Source organism: Cryptomeria japonica, chromosome 11 (genome assembly GCF_030272615.1).
Source record: "Cryptomeria japonica chromosome 11, Sugi_1.0, whole genome shotgun sequence".
NCBI lineage: Eukaryota > Viridiplantae > Streptophyta > Pinopsida > Cupressales > Cupressaceae > Cryptomeria > Cryptomeria japonica.
Genome location: NC_081415.1, coordinates 260,994,195 through 261,016,102, shown reverse-complemented (window position 1 = coordinate 261,016,102; position 21,908 = coordinate 260,994,195). Strand labels below are relative to the sequence as shown.

Here is a 21,908-nt window from a genome sequence, read left to right as displayed (position 1 = left end):
AAAATGCCTGCGATTCTTCTTTCTTACAGCCAGGTTCATTTATTTTACATATTTAATTTGAGTCTTAATTTGATCTTTTTCTTTAAAAATTGGATATTGTGGATTTAATGCTAGTTTGTTTGATGTGTCAGTTGTGTTGTCAATGCCATCTTCTCAATGTATCTTAAAAAGTAGAAACTGGGTTTTAAGGAAATTTACTAGATTTTTGTGTCTCAAATATTTCTAATTACTGTGAAAATTTCAGAGAAATTGGGATCTGGGTTTTTAAGAAACGACTAAAACATTACGACTGTATTTGGAAAATCTTAATAGTGGTAAATTCTAACTTCAAGATTGATTTAAGAATTTTTAAGAAAAGAATAAAAGCAATAAAAATATTTAATATATATATATAGATATATAGTAGGAAATGATTTTAAAGATTATATTAACTTAAATAGAGATTCTTAATTTAAAATTATTGAAAATATTAAAATTAAATTTTGATTTGAGGAAATTATATTATAAAGGGAAAATTTATAAAAATTTATAAAAAAAACATATAATAATATTATTCTGACATTAATCCGCGAAGGGTTAATTATTTTTTTGTCTATGAGGGATGATTATGGACGAGAGTGCTTGTTTATGGGCTAACCAGGGAAGGGGGATTTTCTTCACCTCCCTAATAGGGTAATGATGGCCATCATATTTATTTATTTATTTTTCTCCCTGCCATAACACATGTAGTTAGTTCAACCAGGATGGGTTGTTAGTTCTACATGATTGCATAGGATTCCTTTACTACCAGTTGGTACCGGCTTGCTAGGATACTTCGTCATGAGGGACGAGAGCTTATCAAGAGCACCGGGAAGCTTATGCTTCATTTGGTTGGGCGGATAAAACGCCTGGGTCATATGTCCATCATCCGGTTTGCGAGAGGAGGTTATCCAGGTCAAACAGAGGCGACACATCCGAAGACAAAGAAAGTCAGAGATTTTAGATAAAATTTTATGTAATAATTGAAGATGTATATTTTATTTCATTGTAAAGACCAGAATGGTCGCATGTAGAAGTTATGAAAAAAAGGACCTGTAAGGTCACATGATGTAAAGCGACAAGAAGTCGCCATGCAATGTAACTAACAAAGAAAAAAAGAAGAAAAAAGGCTACTAACATACTAACCCACTAACATGCATGATTTACTTTCTTAGATTAGTTTTCATTTACGCATGCATGCATGGTCATATTTAATTATCTCGTAGATTATTTAATTATGAGTTTTTGCATGTTAATTTAATTCGTAATAATTTCATGCATACGATTTACGCTACTCATGCACACACATAACTCGACATCGTAACTAATTATGGTTTGCATTCTATTCGATCCTCATGCATAATTTTAGTTTGTTATTTTTCGCATGCACATTTAATTTCTACATGTTATTTATCAGTTGCATGGCTGTTCAGTTACTTATCTATTACTTGCATGTTGATAATTATTGCTTTTGCATGTGCAATAATGGTTAATTTAATTTTTAATTAAAATAGTGAGTTTAAGTTTGGTTTAACTAGGGTTAGGACAAACAGGTCCCTACAATTCTTGAGATGGTTGAAGGCCTCTAAGATTGTCATATGGATGATCAAACATCCTCGATAGAAAGACAATTTTTTATTATGTTTAAAAAAATAAAATCATTTTATGAAGTAAAAAAAGACTATTAAATATAACATGACAACATTGTAACAACAATATAACACATGACATTAACATTAGTTTACCTAGAAGCACTAGCATCACTAACAGCGGCATCCCGACCAGATACGGATCCCTACGCAGTAGAAATGTCTAGCCCAGAATTCGCTAGGACTATTCCAGTAAGTCCTCCTATGGTTGACAGAAGGATGGACCCTCCTGGTTGGGAGCTGACTTGCCCTGTATATAGCTGCTTCCATAATGGCAAGAGGGGAACCACCGCCACTGCCATTTAGTTTGACATTATAACAACACGACATATATAATGACATCAATGTTTAACAATATTAACTTTAATCATGACAACATTATATTCAACATTAAATATATCGTGATTCATATTCATAGTTGATGATATAAGCCATATAATATATAATATATAATATTTACCACTAATAACAATAATTTGTAGTTCTCATTTCATTACTCAAACTTTAAACTCTAAGTCTCAAACTTCAATTTTTTTTTAATATGGTATCAAAGTCAGTTGCAAAGATATTAAAGATGCATTGGCATATCGTATAAGAAGTTGTATCTAAAAAGAATTTCCTTTGGGAATGTGATTCACATGCAATCTTCAATAGGCTTTGTCCAACATCATTTTAACATTGTCATGTTATATTGCTACTAATATACTATTTATTGTCCATTAATTTGTAGAAATTTTAGTCTCTCTTTACACACACACATACATACATACACACATACGTACATATGTACATAATGGCTTTTGAATTATCGTTCATAAAATGTATTCACTACCATTACCATCCCAAAAATGCCATGTAACATAGTTTTAAGTAGTTTTGATTAGTGGTTACACTACTTTGACAAGCATGATCAATATTGTTGATATGATTTCTTTATCATTTTTCATGTGAATTTTCTTATTCTTGAATTTTGTCTATTGATGCAGGTGGGGGGCATTGAAGGAGGAGTCCAGTAGATGTAAGCAACATGTTCTATGACATAGGAGAATGATTTGACAATGCCTCAACATGTTGGATATATGACAAGTCAAGCTAGTGTTTAGAGACACTGTCAAGGAGCTTGTAAATTGGTCAGGTTAACATGCCCTCCTAGGTCAAACTCCTTGATAGGTTAACAAGCCCTCCTAGGTCAAACTCCTTGATAGACTGGATCTGTGATCATAAGAAAGATTGAAGACAACATTCACAAATATGTAGATGGTTTATATGTTAATAATGCATATTCATTTTTTTTTATTGCCCTTTAGAACTTTAGCATGTTGTAATGATTTTACTTATCAATTCAAAAAGATGACAATATATCATGTTTACTAGATGTGCATTTATCTATTCAACTATTATATATTTAACTAGTCAACTATGAAAAGATGTGACTTCCCCTTTGTTCTATTTTGAACTTATTATGGTTATTTAAAACATAAGAAAAAAATCACTTAATTGTGATGGATATGAAAACATAAAAAAACAAACATTACCACTTTTGTAATATTGAATTCTATTTCAACCATTGTTTACAATTAAATTGTCTAAAATTATAATTAGAATGAATAATGTCCATACATTTTGTATCATTTTTCCTATTAATCCAATTGCTAGTTTAGTTTCTAAAAAGTACTAAATTATAAATATATTTCTAATAGAATAGATATTATAAATAATGAAAGAGACATAGATCAATCCGGAAAAACTATCAAAGGTCCCGCGCCTACATGTTAAAGTTTATATAATAAAATTTTGAATTCGATTTGAACAAAGAACTTCTTTTGTAATGAAGCGGGTACCACCATAATTTATCGACAACTTTTCAAACAATCCGTCTGTAACTGGATCTTTAAAATATAATTATTGTTCGAAAATTTGTCCGTCCATCTTATTAGCTAAATTGCATTCTGGAACCCACAAACCCGATTGAATTGTATAAACATTACAGCGGGACAAGGAAATCATGGGTAGTTTCAGGGCCCATTTCGCTTAGGTCAACATCATTTCACTCAGAAATATAAAGCTATCCAAATGAAAAAGAAAACAGAGTACCTACTTTCATAGAACTTCTACCGGCTCGAGGTAATTTCTATTCCTGAATTATAGTTAATTTTATTTATGGTCAAATCTGCATCCAATATTTGGGATAAAGATTGCTCGGTTTAAAATCCGTATCATTGTCTGTTTGTGATATCCGCAGAATATGCTCTACCAACTCCAAGAGCAATGAGATGCGTTATATCTTCGATCGACTATGCCGAGTCTAATAAGCAATTTGGATGCAGTAAGGCGAAATGAGGGCAAATCCATCACTGTTGTTATTGGTAGAATTGATGTTATTAGTGGGCAATGGAGTGTCAATCCCATCAACTGCGGATGGGCCATTCAGCCCTGTAACAAGACGTTTCGATCCATCTCTACGCACAAGAAGCGATGACCTTCCCCTGCACCATCCCAGATTGGTGAAAAAAGTTCCCTCCATTTTTCCAGAACAAATTGCTCTTGCACTTTCCACCCCTCATTCCATCTGGGTTTCTTGGATTACAGGTAATTAATTGTTATCATAATTATGTTATTTCATCGGTTAGTTTTCGAGTCTAACTTATTAACCTATACTTCATGAGTTCATATAAGTGAATGAATTTGACTCAAAAATTATACAGGTGAATTCTGATAAGAACACAGTTTGTGAAGAAATACCTCTAACTTTTATCATCATAATTATTCATTTTTTCAGACAAATGCATAGGCATAATTTTGTGTGATGGGTTTCAGGGGACGCTCAAATAGGGCCCAAAGTTACCCCTCTGGATCCTTCCAGTGTTGGAAGTGAGGTATATTACGGTACACATAGTGGCAACCTCACATCTGTTCAGCGGGGAGCTCGTCTGTCTACAGCCAGATATATCCTTTTGAGGGCCTTCTCAATTACACTTCTGGCATCATTCATCATGTTCGTCTTGAAGGTACGAATTTGTTTGTTGCCAATTATTTTGCATGCAGACGATTTGTGCTCTACTCGCAATGCCCAATTTTCCTTGTTTCATATTTTTCTTCATAATGGATTTGGCAAAGTGGTGAATTGGGTATCAAGCTCCAGTCCTGTGCATTTGTTTCTTTGTTCTATGACGAATCCTAATGCCGGATAGAGAAAAGTATACAAGGTTGTTGGCTATGAATTTCATATAAACAAGATAGTTGGATTCATTTTGTCAGTAGAGAGAATCATCTAAAGAGCAACTAAACCCCTGGTAAAGCAGCTCACTGGTTGAGAGTCAAGTCTAGTTAAATTTTTTGACACCCTAGGATTTGAACTTAGAATTTTGGTCAGTCGGGAATTGAAAATCAGAACCTCTTCCAGCTAGCGAGCTGCTCTACCAATAAGCTGCTTGCCCATTTTATGATGGAAATTTCAGCTTCTGCCTAGAAAGATGGAACGCAACTTACGCTATCCATCAATCCTCTTAATCACGACACATTTAATCCTCCTAATCATAAGCTGCTTGCCCATTTTATGATGGAAATTTCAACTTCTGTCTAGAAAGGAGGAACGCAACTTACGCTATCCATCAATCCTCTTAATCACACCACACTCAGTTTATGGTCCTAAGCCAATAACCCTGATATTGGCTCAGGTTGCAGTCCTAACCAAACATTAGCTTTAGCTCCAGTTGTGGCCTTTGCCAAACACCAACGTTGATAGTGACGGTTGGTACAATGAGCTGTTTTAGCACCAATCTACTTGATCATGTCGTGATGGGACTTCTAGGATCTCTCTAGAAATACGGATTGCTATTTTCAACCTTTCTTCTAATGTCTGTAACATACATACTAAAGGAACCTGATTTCTGTTTGTTGTACATTATAAAGATTACATTACATTGATAGATTTTCCACCAACACTTTTTCAACGATCTATCTTACAAGTTACAAGATTACATCCTTTGGCGTTAAGCTACTTACAATATACTACAGAAACCTCAACTAAATGCACAAATGATAAACCCAGAAATACTCCAGCAATAAACATTGTTTTGCATTTTTTATATTTTCTTCAAGCAACACACATGCAAAGTAAAATTTACCATTCTTTAACAAATTACTAGGCACACTTTACATATGAATCTGATAACACCTTTGATAATCCTGGTGACATTCTGAAACTGGATCTATTCCTGGAGGATTTCCATCTCCAAACACCACAAGCTGCTGTGCACAGTCATCACACTCCCAAGAGTAATTTTTTTTATTTTGAATCTGAGTATTCGCTTCTGTTTTCCCCCAATGCTTCTTGTATTCCATTCTTTTTTTTTTCATTCCTCAATCATAGGCAATCCCAATCAGTCAACGGACAAGTTTGAGATAACCAAATCTGATTCATTCCTCAATCATAGGCAATCTAGTTAATTGATAAGTCTGAGATAACTAAATCTGACCTAGCTAACTAGCAGTTGCAGCAAGAAAAGCTCACTTCAACTCAACTGCCTATTTCATTAGTTAACTTTAAACTGAAGTAACTGCAACCTATCTATTTGCCATTCCTATGCTGCTAGCCACAAACTCAATGCTACGGATTAGATGAGTGGGCCCCATGTTCCATTAGTATCAAAAGGGATTGTGACATATACATTACATGAATCTGCTTCACTAACACTTACAAGATGAAGTATTCCACAACTTCAGTCCTTAAGCGGCATCTGTTTGAAGGGAAGGGAAGGGAAGGGGCAAAGTGAGCACAACCATTGATGGAATCTCTATCGACCCCATCCATAGGCAATGCCCAAAGCAAAGTCTGAAAAGCTTAGAGCCAACAAACCCTCAAAACCCCAAAAAGCAAACACCCTCATGTGTTTGCAAGAATCACCCTCTCCTGCTCCTATGGGTGAGGAGATTTCTCCATAGTCTATTGGGAACCCTCATCAATCACTTCCTGGGCCTCCAATGCTCAATTTCTGACCTTGCTGCTTCTTGGATTTATCCACGGCATGCGACCTCTCCACTGAGGCAATTCCTCCCAAGCAATCTAAAACATCCGACTCTGAACTTCTGAAGGAAAGTCTCAAAGAACCAAATTATCCTGTCTGTCCTTATCTGCACCTCCATCTGAAACAATCACCTGAACCTGATCCACTGCACAAATTGAAGGGGGATCTTGATGTTCCCGAATAGGTATACTCACAGACTTCCATTTCCAAGAAGCCAAAAATAAACCATGGTTCTGCCACACAATGTCTTCATTAGGCTGCCCCTTTTTGAATTGATAATTCAATGTTGTTTTTAATTAAGGAGAGGAATACTCCTTATATAGAAAATATAAGATGATCTTTCTATAATGGAAATGATTGAGAATAGAAACACGAAAGACAGAAAGGAAACATCCTAAAACTAACTAAAGACGAAAGACATAAGCAAAAGTTTCTAAATACTAACTAAATGACTAAGATGACCATTATATCAATAATATTACAATATTATTTTAATACCCTCCTGTAATGGTCATTCTACTAACTACCTTACAAAGAACTTGACATAATCTGCATGTCATTTGGTCACAAATGCATATAAGGCTGCCCCCTTCTCAGTATGCTTTGTGACATGAGCCTATTGCTAAGAGTCTCCCTAGTTCTGCAAAAGTTCTAGATATGACCAAGTTTACCATAATCCTTCTACTACAATCCTTCCAACATGATGTTGGGTAATAAAAGTCATCCCTCCTTCTATCAGAGACATTGAGATTAGCTTCTCAAAACCACACAAAAAACCCATCATGACTTTTTTTGGAAAAAAATGTAAAAAATCCAAAAAACAGCAACACTAGTCATGATTTTTTGTGGAAAAAATCAGAAAGCCCTCCAACAGAGAAAAAACCCATGGTTTTTCAAAAAATCATGCAAAACACCAGAAAACATAGAAATCCTTGCTTTGTGGCCAAAGCCCTTCATCACGTGGTAAAACAAAAAAAACACATCACAAGGAAAACAGGTTGTAGCCGCAAACAAAACACGACCTTCAAAAAACCCTCCATGATTTTAATGGAAAAAATCATGTGAAAACCCTTCCATGATTTTTTTGGAAAAAATAAAAAAACCTTCCATTAATCAAAAAATTTGAACCAGCCAACAAATAGTGGAAACCCATTAACAAAAAACCCTCGAATATTTCCTTGCCGAAAACCCTCGCGCGAACGAACCCTTTTGTGATGTCCAATACTGAATTGCGTTTTTCATAAAAAAAACGATTCAAAATAATTTAGACGAAAGGTAGAAGCCACAATTTGTTTTTATTTAAATTCGCTAGAAAACTTAGAGCAACCTCTGCTATGATACCATGAAATGATAATTCGATGTTGTTTTTAATTAAGGAGAGGAATACTCCTTATATAGAAAATTACAAGACAATCTTTCTATAACGGAAATGATCGAGAATAGAAACACGAAAGACAGCATGGAAACTTCCTAAAACTAACTAAAGATGAAAGACATAAACAAAAGTTTCTAAATACTAACTAAATGACTAAGATGACCATTATATCATATTACAACACTATTTTATTACTTTTCAATACACATTTCCAACTTTAATGAACTCTGTTGAGACTTCTTGGAGGACGTTCCTTCAAACTTCTGGTGTTTAATCTGATTGTGGGCAAAACACCTAAAAGGCGGACCTTTAAAATCCACAAACTGAAGCTAGGTGCAGTAAGAAGAAAGAATGTGAATGGATTGAATGATAGGGCTAGAAAGGTCAACATTCACATAGACCTTGGCAAAGCTATTGATATATCTATCTAAATTAGGGTCATATATGACCAAGGTTGCTAGGAGACTAGTGTTGGTACTAGTGCTGGTACTGGTACATCTATTTTTGAAAATAGGAGATGGTAGTACTTGGAGACACCATTTTTTTAATATAATTTAATAATTTATAGAAAACATCATGACATTGAATTTTCAACACTGCAAATTCTTTGGCAAGGGTAGCCCAAATACTAAACAGGCAATGACAAACATTTAGAAGGAAAAGGAAGCACCAACTACACAACAACAATCCAGATGTATAGGATAAAGGAGCAAAGAGTTCATCTAGAACCGAAACATCCATCAAAAGCAAAGGAAACTTAATAGGAATCAATCAAATTTGACAAAGTGTACAAGAAAACTAAAGGCAAGGGCCCAAGCCAACAAGTTGAATCTTTCAACATTGCAAATCCTTTTGCTATTCTGTGTGAGTATATATATGAGAATATGAATATAGACATACTCACAAGGATGAAGAAAGAAATTGTATTATCACAGACATTCTTGATTCCCAACAATCTATTAGAATTCACCCCCATTGTGTATACTGTATACCGCAAAGTTTGCATAAAGGAATTAAAAGAACAATAGCAAGAATATAGAAAATATGAAACTTTTGAGTTTTGAATCAAATTGCAAATAGCCAAATGGCAAATACTTGTGGTCCTGTCAGCTAGTGTTGGTTCTTGCCTTGCCTTGGCCCCTGTTTTTCCTTCCATGGCGTGTTCATTTTCCAGCTTCTTGGCGTTTTTTGTTTTAGGTTCTGTTGCTTTATTTATGTGGGAGACAGCGGGAGTCTTCAAGAGACTGCAGTTGAAAGTCTCCAATGACTAGAGACGTCTTAGGCAAGGTCTCCGGTACTGGAGACGTGTCTCAGTGTTCAAGACACCTCCTAGGGGGTCGGAGATGCGTCTCTCGGCTACACAATATATGACAACGACCCCAATCTTTCCAGATAGCTTTCAAATCAAATTGGCAGATTGAAAAACCAGAGGACGATTATAAAGATGGATCCAAAAAGGAACCCTTGAGAAAGACACATCTTCAAGATCAAAGAAAACCTGTCAAGAACATGTATACAAACTAGACTTCCCTTGGAATCATGGGCCATTACTCCAAAAAAATTCCTATCTTCATTCAAAAAGAATTGAAGAGGAAATAAAACCTTTAGAAAAAGGAGGGAGGGAAAGTATCTCAAGATGAGGCCAAGAAAGCTCAGTTCCCTTGAAAATTTCATCTCCACAACTTTTAGATCATAAAATGACAAATGAACGAACAATCTCCAATCTTTTTAGTTGCAACAACAATACACTTGTAAGGAAGAATTATTTGAGGGACAAGCATCAATCTTAAGAGGAAAGTCCCCCAAAATTAGAGAAGGCAGGCACCCACGATCCTCTAAAGAAGAGATATTTCTTGGGTCTGAGCCCCTACCACTTATCTTCCTCCCCAGTAAGCCATTGCCACAAGAGAATCCCTAGGATCTTTGGTTGAAAGATGCCAAGTTCTAATTGAAGCAATCTGATTTAATTTTCTGATTCTGATTTCTTTGGCCAGCGGTAGGGGAATTTGGTTTTATATGTTTGTTTTTGAGGTTTTATGCTTTTTTGTGTTTTTGTAATATATATGCTTTGAGAATTTGACAATGCAATTGAATAACATTGATAAAACATAAGCTATTGACTGGAAATAAAATTTCAGATTGACTGATTTTCTAACAACAATTAACAAATGCCAATAAATAATAGAATTCAACGATGATATGCTAAAATTGCCCTACCAGGGGTCCAACGCCTTGCCTGGAGGGCTTCTTTATTGACTTAAATGAATCCAGATGCTGCTACATGAGCTTCCAAGGTGTTCTAACTGCTCCTTGAAGTTTTATTCTCCTAAATAATAATTATCAAAAACAAATCTTGCATAAATAAATGAAACTGCTGCTATTTCCCTCAGGCTCCCAGGAGACTTCACTGAAATTGGTCAATTTTCCCCACTAATTTGCTCATATCTCTCTCCAAAGTTGTCATAAGCTTGAAAGAATGATTTATTTCTTTATTCCTAATGCTGACAATGAATTTTATGCAAAAGAACCAACTGTAAACCCTCCAAATTATTTTTAATGAATCCCAGGCAAGGATTAATGGTATGGCTGGCCCTGGATGATGTAATTTTGAACTTTGGATGCCACAACCTGCTGGAAAATGTCTGGAAACTGCTCAGATATGTAGAATCAAACCTGCCAAGGCTGCAAATGTCATTTCACTTGCTGATTATCACTTCTAATGCCCAATTGCTAGTCCCAATGTTGCCGTACATAAGCTAGAAAGTGGTGCCATCTTGAGGGGGGTCTTCATCATGAAAATTGAACTGCTTTTTAATTATTAAACTCTCCTAGGAAAGTGTGCAAGGGACTTTTAAATATAAAGTCATTTATTAAAAGATGAAGTAACTTATAAGTCACTTTTATTTACTTTTTCTAAATTTAGAAAAAGTAACTTTATAACTTAATATTATAAAGTTTTATTAAAATGGCCTACCAAAGTAAAATTTGTCTCAGTATAGGTCCCCCTTTGGCTAACCCATGATCTCCCAACATTGAACTTCACTTGTGGAGATGGGTGACAGGTGAATTTTAAGCATCTGGATAGCAACTAGAGAATTGGGGACATTACATTGGTTGGAGAACCATGCAACACCTCTCTACCTAGGTCTGCAAGCCCCAATATTAACATCCCTCATATTCCTGATATATTCAACTGCTGAAACTTGAACCAAAGTGGGAGGATGACTGCCCTTAACTACTGGAAGTAGAACTTTACAAAGTCACTGCACACATGAAACATGTTAGACGCATTTTTGCACCCAGAGTAGTTCATTGTCTTATCGTTGCTCTACAATTTGCAAGACCACATCATCAACAGAAAGCATTGAGAGAGGTTCCAACAGCTAAGGCAAAGAAACGATGAGAATTGAAGCTGCCTTTTGATTGCCACCAAGCACTCTCGATCCAACAAATTTTGTCAAGTAAATTTTAACCAATTGCCATGCTTTGCCACCTTAATGCCACACTGCCAAGGACAAAATGAGGAAAGATGATTCCCTTTTCTATCACTGTTAGCAGCTGTAAATGAGTCATTTCCTTCACTAGATGCTAAACCTTTGCTGTCATGAAGCATGAACTGTTGCCACACTACTGCTAGGATTTCCTTGTCTCCCCAAGCCCTAGCTATTATCTCACTCACCATCATCTCTACCATATCTAACAAAAAGTATTGCTACCATAAAACACTTGCATTTTTTAAAGGCCATTTGTAAAAATTACCATGCCACCCCTTCAGTTTCCCTTTTTTAATTCTTTTAGTTCCTTTAATTAAATTGCATATCTCCTTTGTTATTTTTATGTTCTATTTCTTTTGGTTTATTGTGAATCCGTAGCCCAATTTAAGGCACTAGTCCTAAAAGTGTTTGAGTCTCCATGTACTTTAAAGTTTTAAACTGAAAATGATTTTAATCAGTAGTGTAGGAGTGGGAAGTAGTTTGTATGCATTTCATTGTTCAATATTTAACTAGGGAAACATCTCAAACAAGCCTTAAAGGATTTCTACCTTAAGGGAATCATGTTTTGCATACCCACATCTTGGACTCTTGCAGTGATTTCTTTATTAGTTTAATAGAGGTTATAGTCTAAGTCACTAGGTTCGGCCGAATTTCATCCTTGAAGTTCGAAATTTGTCGAACTTCAAAAAAAAAAAAAAATCGTTGAAATTCGCCGAACTAAAAAATAAAAAAAAATAAATAATTTTTTTTTTAATAAATATTTGGCCTCCTTCTTCTGTTATTATTTTTTAAACCCATCTTTTTTTTTTTAATTAAAACCCATTAACCCGTTCTTTCTTCAGGATATTTATGTCTATTAGAACCCTCAATTAGGATGAGAAAAAAAATGCTGAAGATGATAATTTATTACCCAATCAGTGAAGTATTCCAGTATTTGGTGATTCTGTTATTCTCATAAGATGAGATAAAGATGTTACTTACAATAAACCTTATTAGCAATTCATATGGAACCATCCCCCATATGAAAGATTGGTTGTTTTATAGAATATATTTGGCATATTTATACATATGGCGAACTTAATTCGAATTTTATACATTTAGAATTTTTCCCTCATCGAACTTCATTCGAATGTCAAAGTTGTCGAACTTCGAATTCGAATTCGAACCTGGTGACTTAGGTTATAGTAGTGCATTAGTCGTTTATCTAGTGATAGAATCTGGGGTCAAAGAATACATTTGAATACTACTACAATTTTCTTTTCTAATTTAGTTTTGATTAAATCTTGTTAAATATTACCTCTAGGAACACCTTGTTGGGTCTAGTTGAACCTAAAGTGAAGGAGAGATTAGCCACTCTTCGCAATTGGTCTGTTATCACTCACTTTTTGCTGATGAGTTGGTTTATCCATGTTTAGGAATGACATATCCTTGGCCGTAAAAGGGGTTCGTCTAGAAGTGGATTGACACACACACATATACACAAACACATGCACATACATATATAGATACATATATTTATATTATATATGTAATATATATGTATATATTAGATACATATAAGAATATATTTGATATTATATATGATATGTTTTTCATAAAGATGTATATATCCAAAAAGAACATTACATTGGATGCTTTTTGTTTTATTGGAGGAAGTACTGTGTAATTTGGATGTTGCCAAATGTATATTACCATGACTAAAACCAATGTCTGACATGACAATTCTTTTCAAATTGGTTTGAACATATTCAATCTTTTTTCTTTTAAACAATGTCTCATTTTTTCTTTATGTAATCTGAATGATGATGAATTGTAGGGAACACAAGAAGTCACTGTTTAATTTCATAGATCAAAGAAAAGCCTTACAATTTACAATTGGTCCAGGGCTCTCTTCAAATACAAAGTACTACTACAAATGTGGGGACAGTTCTTTGTTGGCTATGAGTGAAGAGCATGCATTTATGACACCACCTTTGCCAAGCCCACATAATTATCCTCATCGGATAGCAATAATTGGAGATTTGGGTCTTACGGGCAATTCTTCTACTACCATTGATCATCTGAATCAAAATGACCCTTCATTGATCTTAATGGTTGGTGACATGAGTTATGCAGACCAATACATCACCACTGGTACTAAAGGGGTATCATGTTTTTCATGTGCATTTCCAAATGCACCTATTAGAGAAACATATCAACCTCATTGGGATGGATGGGGAAGGTAATTGTTCTATCTCAACATTTTATCATTATAGTCATAAATCCCTTAAAGTTTGTAGATTGTTAATACTGAAATTTAGCTAATCTTTCGTTGTGCTACTTTTGTTAATTTTCTTTTACAAACTCAATTTGTATGATGCCTGAAAATTTTAAGTTTAATTGAAATGAAATATTGTTTTGATAATTTAGCAGCACTAAATTGCCATTAGATGAGCTAATTATTTCAAGAAAGAACAATATTTCCAAGTTTTAGTAATTGCTTTTTGTTTTTTTGTAAATTCCTATCTATACATTAGTTTCTTGCTACTGCTTTAACTGTAGAACTCATGAATATTTTGCAGCTTATAGAACATGTTATATAATTTGACCTTGATTCTCCAGATATCCATTCTTATTAAATTTTTTCTTTAGTATCATTAACCATGGACGAGAAAACAATTTGGACACTTGATGCATGCTTAAATTCCTACTGATGACTTATCGTTAACAACATTGATATTTTCTTTGTTTAGTAATCGCTAAACTTGCTACCATTTTACATTTGTTGTTTTAGCTTTTGAATCTTAAAATTAAGAATGTTTGAGAATTTGATTGAAATATTAGTGTGTTTGATTTCCTAGTTAGTCAAATTTAGGTTACTTAAAATTCTCATAGATGCGCTCCTTAATAAATTTACAGAAACTTGCAAGATCCTTTTAAAATTGTTTAAAGAAAAGGAAAAATATAATTATTGTGAAATCTTAACTTTCTAATCCAATTTTCAATTAAACAATGGAAAAATAAGATAAAATAATAAGACATATCATCGCTATCAAGGAGAACAATAGATAAGTATAGCAATATAGTTGTGGTAGAAAGGTGGGGGTAGGTAGCAATCTTATATTTGTTTTTTCATTCAAACAAAGAAATTTTAAGATGTTTTTTTTGGCTCTCTTCCACGAGACATAATTTGCAGATCATCTTTCAGTTCTGTAACTGGTTAACTTTTAAGGACCTTTATGTGAATCCTAAAGAGTTTGTATACCTATGAAGCATTTCATCCTCCATATGATAATTGGAAGATGAAGTAGGAAACCCAAGTGATAGTAAGGATTGTCCAGATCTTTTAGACATAGCTATGCAATGGTTGGAAACATATTTACGGTGTACAAAATAACTGTGAACTACAAAAATCTACTTCCTAAAAATTCCGTTGCTCAATTTTGTAATGTCCCCTTCCTAAGTATCATCATTATTTATATGATAAGCCTATAGACCTTGTTTCTCGTAGGCTAATTGAGTTGGTAGGGAACCCGTTCAGAGATTGGATGTCCTTGTAGGAAGTTTGTAGGAGCACTTAGATGTGTTTTATCCATACTATTTTTAGAAGTAACAAAACCATACTTACTATTTTTAGTAAGTCACAGAAGGATTGCTGACATGGTCAGTTGAGAGACTTTCTGTTTTTGGAAGGTTGGTTGGATGCTGGAATTGATATTTATTTGTAGTTATGTTAGCCCCAAAGCACTAATATTAGAATAACATTATATAAAAAAAAGCTTGAGTAACTTTAATGTTATTTTAATTTATTAAAAGAGGCTATATGGGTGGGCACCAAAAAGGGAGATATAAGGTGTTTTTTTTAATATTTTATTTAATTTCATGTTGAGTGCCTAACGTAGGGAGTGATAAGTGAAATTAATAAAGTGAAATATTAAAAGATTATGAAGCTAAAGCATAATTTCATTTTATGTGGGGTTTTTGAAAAGAAGAAATAAATAGAGTTTGACTGTTCAATCTTTTTATTCACAGGAAAAACATTTTGGAGAGTTTGGCTTGAGAGCTAAAGCAAGGGTTTGAACTAGCAGCTTGTGGAGATGAAAACAATCACATGATTGGATACTTGTGGAACTGAAAGATCTCTCTAGGGTGTTCTTGAGGTGATCTCATTCGAGGGATTGTAGGATAGCATATTTGAATTAATTGAGAGAAGATTTCTAGTAGGTAGGTCAGAGTACAAGGTGTCTCAGGGATTGTAGGATTAATTACCTGCAAGGAGAAGAGCTTCACTGATGGTTCATTATATACCTGCAATGAATTAGTTAGCATCATATCATAAATAATAAAGACTTGCAAGCATCCTTGAAATAAGCAATTGATCTTCCATCAAAAGAGGAAATACACATTCTCTATAGTTGCCAAGCATGATGACCACAACCTTCTGCACACTTGCTCACAATCATACCATTCCATACATGAATTCCGAAAGAACAATGCATAAGATGATAAGGTCATGAACAGATCATCCACAGAAGAAGCAAATCGTCATGATGACAAACATATGGCCATCCAATCCATCCTCCGTTCCAACTATACCCAATGAAGTCGATGACCATACTTACATGAAGATATGAATGACTTTTTACTAATTAGACTCTGATAAACTTCACATATGAACATCCGACTCCTTATGCAAATCAGATTGAAGACATTTTAACTATATGATCAAAGAATCCAATGAAATCAGATCAATCATGATGCGGGTTAAGGCATGTATCCTCGCCAACTATCAGACAAGGAGAATCCGATAACCTTAATACCATCAAACCATTAATTATTGATCCCTTTACAATATTGATATAATAAAGAAATTAAGTATGATTAAGGAGATAAACCGATTCTTTAAGGATCACATTAATTAACATAATTGGTTAATATCTTGAGGTGGTGCGATTATGAATTAACAAATGAACATGTCTCTATCCACCAATAGACAACCAATTGGTTGTGTAAATATATATTTGCAATCATTTCATGGAAGGAAGGATGCCGATTGTTTTTATATCTTATTTCTTATTCCAGTTTGGAAGAGCTTGTAGTGAGCAAGGCCGAAGGCCCAATATCATGTGCATAATTCAGTCAGCGATATATCAGAAAAAACACCATTATTGCATGAGTTTCAAGTAACAATCAGAGAGAAAACATCTCACATCACTGTTAGTGATTGAGGATCAATATCAGCATAGTTACATTGCCAAATCAGACAACTTCATAGCATTATTGCTATAATCATCAGGAGGAGACTTGAAGCATATATTACTTCGTTACACATCAGAAAAAGCAGCACTCTCTCTTCATCTCTACAGATTGGATATAACAGACTTTCATATACTCCCAAGCTATATCAGGGACAGCAGCATCTGATCCGATCATAGTTGCAGATCAGATATATAGTATTCAAGATCATTTGCATATATCCAAGTCTCATCCGGAATGGCACTGACATTGTTTACCATATAACCAATAATATCTGAATATAAGTGGTATCAGTTAGATTTCATATGGACAATCATACATTAAGTGATATCATAAATTATTATTTTGCAATCAAGTGATTTCTATAATTATTACCTTGAGCATTATTTGATTTATTGAGGAAAGAAGTCTCTTGCAATTTATTCTTATAAGCTAATTGTCCCTATTTCCATAAGTCATTCGATAAGGGCACATTACATTGAGTGCCTAACTTAGGGAGTTATAAGTGAAATATTAAAAGGTAATGAAGCTAAAGCATAACCCTTTTTATGCGAGGTTTTTGAAAAGAAGAAATAAATAGAGCTTGAGCACTCATTTCTTTGGTTGCCGTTGCACCAAAAGATCGACCTATTAATGCCCGATACAACCACTAGACTTATAGAATCCATAGAAGGCGGTTAAGGCATGTCACAAACCCGAGCGTTGCGCTGCACAACACAAGGAGACTAAGGGCGCACACCTTGTAACAATCCCCCCCATCCCCCAAGCGCAAGTGAGGGGGTTTGAACCTGTTGCCTTGGCTTTGATACCACTTGTTAGAAGTACAGTTCCCGTTGCACCAAAAGATCGACATGCTAATGCCCGATACAACCACTAGACTTATAGAATCCATAGGAAGTGGTTAAGCCGTGTCACAAACCCAAGTGCTGCACTGCACAACACAAGGAGACCAAGGGTGCACACCTTGCAACATTCTTTTCATTCACGGGAAAATCATTTTGGAGAGTTTGGCTTAAGAGCTGAAGGAAGGGTTTGAACCAACAGCCTGTGGAGACAAAAACTTTCACAGGGTTGGATACCTGTGGGAGTGAAAGATCTCTCCAAGGTGTTCTTGAGGTGATCTCATTTCAAGGATTACAGGAGAGCTTATTTGAATTAATTGTGAGAAGATTTGACAGAGTTTTGCAGAGCAATTGAGAGCAGATTTTGAAAGTAATGAATGGTTGCAGATTTGAGGCGATCGTAGTCATAGATTGCAGGCAGCACCATTCATTTCTCCAGCTGTACCATTTCTAGTACAGGCTCTACTATTTTAGAGGGTCTAGCGTGAGATTTTTGGGGCATTTGAAGGGCAGATTTTGATAAGGGTTTCCTAGCAAAGCAGTGACAGTAATTTACAGATTTTGCAGACCCAGTCCTGGCCGGACAAAATTAATTTAGCAGCCATACTTTTTCCATCATTCCTACATCTTGCTTGGCTTTGTGGAGTTGAATATTTATTAGTATTTGGAGTTGTTATCAGTATTTCTCCTATGTTTCCTGCATTTCATTTCAGTCATTCCAAAAAATACAAAAAAAAAGCAAATGTTTAGAAAACACACAAAAAAAAAGTAAAAAGGGGTGGGACATTTCAAATTTCAATATTTTGGTACCAAACAAAAAATTAATCAAGCTTTGCTGTTTTGATTGTTAGTACTTATATTTGGATCTAAAATCATGGATTTTGGATACACATTTTACAATTGAAATTTGTTTGCTAGGGATAGAAAAGGTAATAACAACCTCCACATAAATGCAAGCATAACCTATGAAATTATCATACTATCATTCAACTATTCTTTGAAATGAAATATGATAGCATGAATTGGGAAAATTAGAGCCATATCATTCGGAAGTAGACCCACAAAAGGTGCAAGTAACCAATTGAATATCCGCAAATCTATGTCCCACATCATTTTAGGGATGGGGATGGTGACATGGCAAGGGATGCATTTTTGGTATAGTAGTTTGAGGGCCATTTTTCGGGGATGGCAATATGTGTGTGTGTGTGTAGCATTGCAAATTGTATCCATTTACAATTTTCATCCTCACTTAGGCGTCACTTTAGCGTTTTGGCCTCTTTCATGCCTTGAACATGTTTGATTCTGCTCACACCATTTTCTATTCCTAGACATCACCTTGCATCCTAGTTTGTGGACTCTTGTGCAACCCTAATTGGTTGGACAAGGGCGCTTCGGGCACCCTTGTCCTGACAAAAGGGGCCCAATGTTGGTCCCAACAACGGTCATGAAATGTGGGTGGGAATTTCCCTTCTGTGTGGGCCTGTCTTGAAATCTCAAACACGTTTGATTTAGTGGGGTATAAAAGCAAGTGTCACCCCCACATTTGAACATATCTCTCCCTAAGTTCACAATTCAATTTTTCAAGCCTAAGATTCAAATTCAAGTGAGCAAGCAATCAAGCATTTTCAAGACATTAAAGGAGAGGTCAAGTATTTAGATTCAAGCATTCATGATCAAGATTCTATGAAGGCATCCTATATCCTACATGACATCATCAACCTTGCATGAAGACTTCAAAGCAAGACTTATCAAGGTGAAACATTTTGATTTCAGCATTTCATTTCAGATTTAGCCTCTGTCCTCAAATCAACTTCAATTATAAGGTTAATTCCAAACCCAAGGTTTGACTTAGGCAAACCCCTCTTCTCACCATCTTTCTTCTCTTTCTATGTGCAGGTGATAAGTTCAAGAGCTGTAAATCTAGAATTAGACAATAGACAGAGAAAATGAGATCCAACTTTCGTAGACACAAAAAGAGGACAGATTTGCTCCGAGCTATAGTGTCAAACGAATTTCCTGCGAAACTTCTAGGGTAGATTCTGAGCAGGATTTTGGTTCCGGAACAGTTTATTTCGTCAACATCTTACATTCCAAGGACAGATTCGCTTGGAGCTACTTTGTCTCGAGTTTCAGGCCCAATTTCTTGTCACAGGTTCATTCATCTTCCTCTTCTCAGATCTATGATTACAGCTTCACATCTAATCTGCAATTGCATGTTCATATGCATTTAGGTTAGTTTTCCATCTTTAGCCCTAGACTTAGCATTCATCTTCATATTTTCGGTATCCCATTCAATACCCCTCGACAAAGAGGAGTAGAGGTCAATGTAATGTTCCCAATTTTTAAGTGACAATAATTAAATTAATTTTTTATTAAGTTATAAAAAAAAATGAAATATTAAAATGTAACTTAATATTAATTAATTTAATTAAATAAAAGCAAATAATAAAATATTAACTAAGTCACTGAATAAATTATTGGTAAGGGACTTGAAATGGGCCCCACTTAATAAGCTATTGCATTCCCTCCTTAGTCTACGTAGGCACTGAAGTGGGCCCCATCTTCTATTGAACTAAATTATTTAATAATTACTCAAGACTTTAGCGGCAGAAAGAGAAAATTGAAAAAAAACTTCAAACACCAATTGAAGCTAATTTAATTCCCTTCCAGCAGCTATAGTTGTGGGTTAAATTTTCTTTATTTCAGCATACCAAACCCTAGTCATCCCATTACAGATTGCAGCACTGAAATTGCTCCAATCTGGTCATGAGGGCCAAATTCAGGAGCTCTCAGACTGGAATCAACGAATCAGGAATTGAAATATTGTTTGGGTTGAATTTGTGCAGTCTACAGTACTATGACAGCATTGAATGATCAATATCAGATCATTAAGGGGTGTAACCAGCAGAAATACACCTCTCTCAGCCACGTCAGGTCTGCTACAGTAATTCTGAGCAGTTTACAGAGGATTACCAGCTAGTTTAGCCGCTTAATTTGCAGATCGTATCCTTCCAGGCAGGGCCGTACCATCATTTCTTGCCTTGGAATCATAAAAATAACTACAAGGGTTTTGATTTATCTATTTGGTTCAGATATCATTGTCAGGATATAATAACAGCATTTGGATCATCATTTCAGAAGTTTGCACACATATGAGAGTAAAACGAATGTTTCATTTGGGGGAAAGGAACCCTAATTTGGAAGAATTGCATCTGGCACCATACAAATTCGCATTTGTCTTGCACTCTTTCTTCAGATTTATTCTAGTTATTCGTTCTTGGCATAATAAAGATGATTGGAGCTGCTTAAGCATAGTGGAGGATTATCCATCTGCATTCATTCAATTTCAATCAAATAAAGAGGTTCATCTGGACAAGCCTTAGTTGCCTGGTATGCCATCTCTGGCTTTGAATGTCAAAGATTGTGATTTAATTAGATTTGCAAGTAGCTGTTATTAAAATCAGAGATCTGAAAATTCATTTCAGAATATTATTCTTTCCTATATTGCATGTGTTCTATTCATTATTGGCAAACTCTCAAGCAAAAACCATAACAACTTCAAAACCATAAAGTACACCAAAAACTTGAAGCAATTCACATTGGTCATGATTAATCAGTCAAACCAAACCTATCAGATTAGGCAAAGATTCAGTTGGGATCTTGCAGTCAATCAGCATTCAACCCTTTTCACACAAAGGAGATTGAATCTATTGATTTCATCTCCTCCTTAATGTAACACACGGAAAATAGGTCTTGTTTGTATGGCTAAACATATAAACCCTACTTTCCTTATATTTAATTTTGGTGAACTCGACATAGTGCTTGCATTATTTCTGATTTTTCATTTTTGATCTGATTTGTAGCCTTAATTCAATTACATTTGCAATCATTTCTGAATTACATTATTTATGTATTTAAATTACATAAAAATAAAGGTCTAATTCACAAAAACCCTAAATTTTTTGATAAAATTGATTTGTGGGTTGCATAATTTCTGATTTATATGCTCAGTTCTGATTGTTTTTGCATGCTATTTTCAGATTTAGAAGCATTTATTTATCATATCTATCATTTCTCTAGTGCATTTCATTGGTTAATCAATCATTTTAGTGAAAAATTGCATTATTCAATCATTTATTTAGCTTGCATTTTCAATTACATAAGAGGTATTGTGAGTACAAATCCATTCACTTAGTCTTTCCCTCTTTGTGTATGAGTTTCACTACCCTTTCAACATCCAATATCTTGGTGAGAAGAAGTTATAGTTT

At 34.8% G+C, this 21,908-nt stretch overlaps 1 protein-coding gene across 1 annotated transcript in view; it reads left to right on the top strand.

Moving 5' to 3' along the window:
- The first annotated feature begins 3,504 nt into the window (after window positions 1-3,504).
- Window positions 3,505-21,908, top strand: part of LOC131069696 (purple acid phosphatase 23) — a 49,282-nt gene continuing 30,878 nt past the window's right edge. The window contains 5 exon segments of the mRNA XM_058005222.2: window positions 3,505-3,791; window positions 3,910-4,256; window positions 4,485-4,577; window positions 4,580-4,675; window positions 13,448-13,784. Of these exon segments, the coding sequence (XP_057861205.2) occupies window positions 4,004-4,256; window positions 4,485-4,577; window positions 4,580-4,675; window positions 13,448-13,784 (779 nt within the window). The 5' untranslated portion in view covers window positions 3,505-3,791; window positions 3,910-4,003.